The sequence below is a fragment of the Momordica charantia genome, assembly GCF_013281855.1.
Source record: "Momordica charantia cultivar OHB3-1 chromosome 9 unlocalized genomic scaffold, Mcharantia_2.0 BLBB01000009.1, whole genome shotgun sequence".
Lineage (NCBI taxonomy): Eukaryota > Viridiplantae > Streptophyta > Magnoliopsida > Cucurbitales > Cucurbitaceae > Momordica > Momordica charantia.
Window position 1 is genome coordinate 24,632,227 of NW_028275167.1, and position 7,007 is coordinate 24,639,233.

The window sequence follows — 7,007 nt, forward strand, 5'->3', positions numbered from 1 at the left end:
TATTTTAACTTTTGTCTATGAATTTTCGAAACGTTTAATTTGATCATTGTACTTTAAAAAATGATCCTTTTAGTCAATTGATTTTCTTTTTTATTCTCATTTATTTCGATCATAATTTTATCCTCACATTTCACTCACTAAATTTTTTGAAATGTAATCATAAATTTGTATCAAAAAGTTTTCATTGTGAAATTTTTTTTAAAAAAAATCAAATTGGTCACTTTTAAAAGTATAAGAACCAAAATAAACGTTTGTGAAAGTACAAATGACAAAAATAAATCAAAGTTGAAACTACATATACTAAAATCAACGTATCAAAATAGATCGACCAAAATAAGCTAAAGTAAATAGAGATATTATGCTTACAAAAATTAAAATTAAAAAAAAAAGAGAGAGAGAGAATAATCAACTTTATGTTTTAAAAAATGTTATGGTCAAAAAGGTACAGAAAGGTCTACTCCCTTTCCTATATTGGGGAAGTTCTCCTAGGGAGTTGTTCCATGAATAATACTCTTCTTTTACTTCAAAATAGTCTTTTTTTTTTCTTTGCAAAAAAAAATATATGTGTGTGTATAGTCTTTTTAGGGATACAGAAGTCTTTTTAACATTTACCTACTTAGATTAATATTTGAATTATTCTCTAATTTTATCTTTAATCTTTTGAAAGTTTTACAATTTTTCTCAATCAATTTCTTACTATCACACCATATTAAAATTTATAAACAAAATTTCTGATGTGACATCAAGAATCATTTTAGTAAAAAAAATTTGAAATATCATATATTTTAATTCATTTATAAAATTGAAAGAGCCTATATTTAATAGTTTCTTAGAGCTTATGATTAATTTAGCAAGGTAATAACCATCAATAAAGATGATTTTACCCTTTGGGAATTTATGAATATATTAATAGACACTAGGCTATAAATTTAGTTATTCTTAGTAATGCTATTAGTAATAATAATGTACATGAAGTAAAATATTTAAAAGTAATTTTGTTATATAGTGGGAAAAGTTGTCTGAAGTATTTTGATTTTTTAAAAAAAAAAAAAAACTTTTAAATTACTTTCAAATCGTGAGACTTATTTTAAGTAGAGAAAGTACTTTCACCCTGAAATAAGTGATTTTCACTCTAGCAAAAGTACTTTTGAACCTATTAAAATCACTCTCAATTTTACCACAATTACCTCATCATACATATTTACACACAATTAAATTTTGTAAACCAAAATATAATTTTCTTCAACTAATTAATTGATCATAATTTTACATTTCCAAGAAATAACAAACATATCAAACAATTAATGTTTTATACAAATTAAATCTTCCTCCCAAAAAACTCAGCTCAACCCTTTGAATTTCACACAGATTTTCTCTCCATCTTCTCTATTACCCCGTTTGGAGAAAATCTCAATGAAACAACAAAGAGGATAACAATTAATAAGGATAGAAAAGTTTGGTAAAAAGAAGCTCATTCCAAGTATCTTGGAGACCAGGAAGGCACCAATGGACGCAGTCCGCGTAGCTCACGGGGTTGGCGAGCTGCTCGGGCGTCAATGGCGACCATTGCTTCTTGTAAATCGACGTGTGGGCATCTCTACGATAGCTCGATAGTTGTGTGATGTTTAGAAATGTGATCGGAAACTTTGATTTCCCGAAGACTTCTCCGATCACTTGCATGATGCTCTTTCTCGAATCGGAGCCCCAGTAGTTTGGATCCTCAATTAGAGTCGTTTTGTTGTAGCAATTGCCACCCTCCTCACCACCCCAATCAATACTTCTGTGGACCCAAATGAGAGTCATTTAAAAAAATGTAAAACATGAACTTTAGTGTGTAACGATTTAGTTGGAGGGAGAGAAAACCGACTTTCCATGAGAAGGAGACATGCTGGTGAAGAAAACTCTCGTCTTTTTAGGATCCATGTTCTTCCTCACCCATCTCAACATGCTCCTCATTGCCATTCGATAAGCATCCTCGGTTGATAGCTCCACTATGTCTTCGACTTCGTCCTCGAAAGACCCTTGCCTGTCAAAGTAATCCAACTTCATTGTTATTCATTTGATATTATACTGGTTTTAGGTTTCATTTTGGTCCCTGAACTTTTATGTATTCATGTCGATGTATTTGTACACATACGGTATGCTCAAAGCCACTTCATGGTTAAAAATTAAAAAAAAATAAAATAGGACATTTTTTTCGAAGTTTAGCTAAAACAAACCTCATTGAAAATTTCGAGACCATAAAATAGAATAAATTTGAAAGTTAAAAGACTCTGTTTGATAACTATTTCACTTTTAGTTTTCTATTTTTGAAAATGATGCTTGTTTTCCATCACAAATTCTTTGATATGTTATCATATATTTCTTAAAAATACATTTGTACCCTTACCCAAATTTCAAACAAAAATTATTATTTTTAATTTTAAAAAATAGATGCAAAACAAAGAAATAAATGGATGAAAATTTTATAAAGTTCACGATCAGATAACCCAATATACATCAATTGGTGTCGTGTGTTTATATGTAACAAATATAGAATATGGAAAATTTAAATCCCTGACCTCAATAGAAAAAGTAGATGTCATTTATCCTTTAGTTATATATGTCAACGATCTATATATAGAGGAGAAAAATCTTACAGGATTTTCATGTTCAAGCCCGTCATCCACCAAAGATACGTATTAAAAACCATAATATCAACGCCCTTCCAGTACTTTCCATGCTTATTAATAGAACCTCTCCTCACAATCCGATCCGAAATCCGATGGATCACTGCATTATCCGAGTTCGATTCCAAAAGAAACGGCGCCCAATAGAACTCTATCGTCGCGTTGTACTCCTAACAAGTGTATATAATACGTTTTTAAACTTTCAATTTTGGATGTGATAGGTATGTTTAATAGTGATCCTTTTAACATTAGAGGAAGGGAACAACGATATCTCATAATCATACGTACCTTAGCCGTGAAGACGGTAAGAGAATCAAAAGTTTCCATGGATTTGGAGTGGTCGGGAATTAGAGAGTGGAGAAGACAGACCATCGAAACATATTGGCCGCGATTTAGAGAATCTCCCACGAACATCATCCTCTTCCCCCTCAGGGCTTCCAAGATCATGCTCGCATTAAAACTGTTTTTGTCAAACGATTTAAAATATCAATCGACATGTCAAATGTATTCATCAATATATATATGTTGAAAGGTTCAACATCGAGATACAATTGAGATTTTTGATGTATAATATAAATATCAATGAAATATTTAAAGAAAAATCATTAATTAATAAGTATTAAAGATTGAATTAGAACATAACGACCTTTATTATTATCTAAAAGTTCAATGTTCAATCTTCCACCTAACACCAACATGAATTAGTTCAGCTATAATTAGCACCTCTCTCCCATAAAAAGTCAGGATTCCATAAAATTTACATTGTCGTCAATATCCATATATTTTGATTAATCCATATATCTATATATATATAATTATAATGCAGCCATTATAAATATGACGGTAAGTATTTGAAGAAAATTTTTTATAAGGAATTTACGTTTGCAAATCTTTTTTTTTTCCTTAATTTAGTGTATATTTTATAAACTTCGCTAACTTTTTGGGAAAAGAATTACTACGAAATGAATTTTACTTTCTAAAATGTTAAATGGTTTCAAAGCTAAGGATAACTCAAATATAATATAAAATACCAAAAAAGTTAATTTATACTATATTTAAAAAAATGTCACATTAAAAAATATATATAATTTATCTAAAACATTTAGATAGAACCAACGTTAATAGTATAGTTCAATGAAAAATGACATCTACTTTTTTAAAAAAATTCAAATCTCCTTGTCACATTTATTGTACTAAAAAATGTTTGATTAGAACTTAGGACTTCCAAAAAAAATTATTGATATATATTGAACTAGGTTATACGTTTACGTATTGAAGTTCCATAAAGTTTGTACATCATTACGAAGTTAAATGTTTGATTCTAGGAAAAATATTGAGAGTTTTCAGTTTAAAATGTCGATAGAAATATTGATATTACATAAAGAGTGAAAATAAAATTCTTTAGTTTCAATTCATATTATACACCTAATTATCAATTTTAAAAAATTTTTAATATTTCTTTTAATCACCACTTGAATCTTTCAATTTATTGGATAAAAACATAGTGAATATAGAAATTAGAAAATATTTGATTTCTTATCGGTAAGAACTAAATATTGTCTTCACAGTATTGAAAATTTGACAATTTATTATTTTTTTAAATTTTTATTTTTGCATTTCTCCCCTCTAATTTCAAAGGGTTTAATGGAAATGGTAGAACCAATTATTTTCCTTAGAAATTTTAGCAAATAGAGAGAGAGCATTAATTTGCCTGACGTGGCAAAACCAACCACTTACGTCAACTTGCTTTCTTTTTAGATATTCTTTCTTAATTAAAATTTTAATTTTTAATATAATTATAATTTTACATTTTTTTAGGATAATTTTAGAAATCATTTAAATCCACAAATTTTGTCCAACTTGGTTCTCCCACGTCACACTCGTGATCATGGGCCGGCCGATTTTGATTCCAAAGTTATTACAATAATATATTTATTGGAATACGTTGTCGTTTTATCTCATTTGCTAAATTATTCTAGCATTTAATGATTGCATGCTCAAGTTTTTGAAAATACTGAAATAATTAAAAAAAAAAAACTGAATGCTTCTCTTTAATAAGAAATTATTTCATTGAATTTTATGTATTGGACAAATGAAACTAATAGTATAATTTTACTTTGGTCATAACCTCTATTACTTGGTCCTTTAACTTTTATAATTTTACTTTTAGTCCCTAATTTAAAAAAAAAAAAATTTGGTTTCATTCTCTCAATTTTTGAAAACCACAATTTTAATCCTCCCATCATAGTTAAAACTCTATGAGAATGATACACAAACTTTTAATAAAAATGAAGGACTCAAGGTGAAAAGTGAATAAAAATTTGAAGCACATTAAGACTAAAATAAAATAAAATAAATAAATAGATAAATAAATGAAACTCCTCAGAATTTTTTTTCTTTTATCGTTTAAATTTCAAGTTCGTATTTGAATTTGTGTAGATTATATGGTTTCATCTCTAAAATTTTAGATATTTTGTTTCGGTTCATCAAATTTCAAATATTTGTCATAATCTCCTTAACTTTATTTAAAACTACTATATTAGTTTTTATTGTCAATTTTTCGTTAATAATTTAATAAGAATCCAAATTCATTTGAAAAACCAATACTTAACATGCTATTTATGGCTTCAAATACTTCTATATAGACATGTATTATTTGAACAAAATGAACAAAAACATATGCCCAAACCAAAGTTTCTCGTACATAATTTTCTAAAATGATCGAGATATCAAAGACTAAAATAACTTCTCGTACAAAATTCAAAACTAAACCAAAATATTCAAAATCTTTGAAACCCCGATGAAATAAACAAATAATACTTTGCCGATTAAGAAATTAAGAATTTAAGCCAACTTGAACATAGCTCAATGCATCTTCAAATAAAAAAAATATATCTCTATTTCTACATTTCTCTCTCTTACTTATAAAAAATTAATGATAATAGTAAGAGATGAGTGTTAACTGATCAATACCTAAATATCGTTTATTTTAAACTCCTATTTAAGTCCATCAAAACATAGTCGCATATGCACATATTCTTTAAAATTGAAGATTTAAACCCTTTTTTTTCCTTAATAACACGTATGCACTGATATAAAAAGAATCTCACATTTTGACAACTTCAATAAGTTAAAATTGTAGAATTATTTTAGTGGAAAATGGAAGGTTGGCAAAAAAGAAAAATAATAATAAAAACAGAGAGGGGCAAAACTGACCTTGGAAGATCGCAGCCGTGAGGCTGCCACCGCCAGTACTGATAACTCCGGTCAGGGCGGCCGTGTTCTTGACACGTCAGCTGGGGCTGAATGTACGGACAATCCGACTCATCATATAGCGGCCTAGTCACCTCGTCCCGGACCCACCGCCCACTGTACACGTCACACCCTTCCTCCGCCAATTTCCCGACGGCGAATGGCAACTGCTCCCACTTCTTCTCTAACCACCGCCACCCAAAAAATAATAAAAATAAAAAATTCAATCCCTTTTCTCTCCAAATTACTCTCAAAACAAAAACAATTAAATCACTCATAAATCCAAAACTTAAACTCATAATTTACACTATCCATTACCAGATAAAATCGATCACTGAATCCAAAAAATTCTCATTAAATTTTTATAGCGAAGGTACAAAAGTTATGATATATTTAATAATTTATTCATATTCTTGATAAGAACAGGTGGAAGCGAAACTCACCGGTGGCGGGCAGGGAGCGGGCGGAGGCGAGGTCGAGTTGGAGCTGCTGGCTGAAGATGCAGACTAGGTCCTCGCCGTAGAGGACGGCAACGAAGAAGATGAAGGCCAAGAGAGTGAAGAGGTAAGGGGAGAAGCGAGGCTTTCTGAGGAGAGAAGAGGAGGAATTGGGAGAAGGAGGCTTCATTTTGAGAAGCCAATAATTTTGACAAGTTTTAATCACAAACACAAAAACAAGACTTTCCCAACCATAATAGATATATATATATGTATATATATATTATTAGTTTTGGTTAAATGTCAGTTTATATGGCCTAATTTGAAATTAATAAATTGCCTCTTAAGGTAACAGAATATAAAGAATTAAAGAAAATTTAAATGCTTTTGGTAAATATAGTTGAGAAGTTAGCATCAAGTTTTATATGTCATTTTATTTAAGGTATTGAAAGTGATTTTTTTTTTTTAATGTTGATTTATCAGGATTTTACGTTGGGATTCATTCAATATGGTAAAAGAATACATTTTTCGATATCGGTTTGGAAATTTATTTATAGGTTTAAATACTTTTTTGATCCTGTATTTTTAACTTTGGTACATTTTGATTCTTGTGTTTTAAACCGTTAAGTTTGGTCGCTATACTATCAAC

General features: G+C 29.3%; 1 protein-coding gene across 1 annotated transcript; it reads right to left on the minus strand.

Moving 5' to 3' along the window:
* Nucleotides 1-1,211: 1,211 nt before the first annotated feature.
* Nucleotides 1,212-6,609, minus strand: TBL33 (TRICHOME BIREFRINGENCE-LIKE 33). The gene is made up of 6 exons (XM_022291057.2): nucleotides 6,365-6,609; nucleotides 5,886-6,105; nucleotides 2,958-3,129; nucleotides 2,640-2,839; nucleotides 1,868-2,026; nucleotides 1,212-1,780 (listed from the first exon to the last, which is right to left on the minus strand). The coding sequence occupies exons 1-6, from the start codon at nucleotides 6,546-6,548 to the stop codon at nucleotides 1,438-1,440; spliced, it is 1,278 nt and encodes a 425-aa protein (XP_022146749.1). The 5' UTR covers nucleotides 6,549-6,609; the 3' UTR covers nucleotides 1,212-1,437.
* Nucleotides 6,610-7,007: the final 398 nt, after the last annotated feature.

Coding starts and splice junctions, on each gene's coding strand:
- TBL33 (XM_022291057.2), bottom strand. CDS start 6,548: ATGAAGCCTCCTTCTCCCAATTCCTCCTCTTCTCTCCTCAGAAAGCCT. Junction 2,027..2,639: donor GGCTTGAACATGAAAATCCT/GTAAGATTTTTC, acceptor TTACTTTGACAG/GCAAGGGTCTTTCGAGGACG. Junction 1,781..1,867: donor ATGTCTCCTTCTCATGGAAA/GTCGGTTTTCTC, acceptor TTGGGTCCACAG/AAGTATTGATTGGGGTGGTG.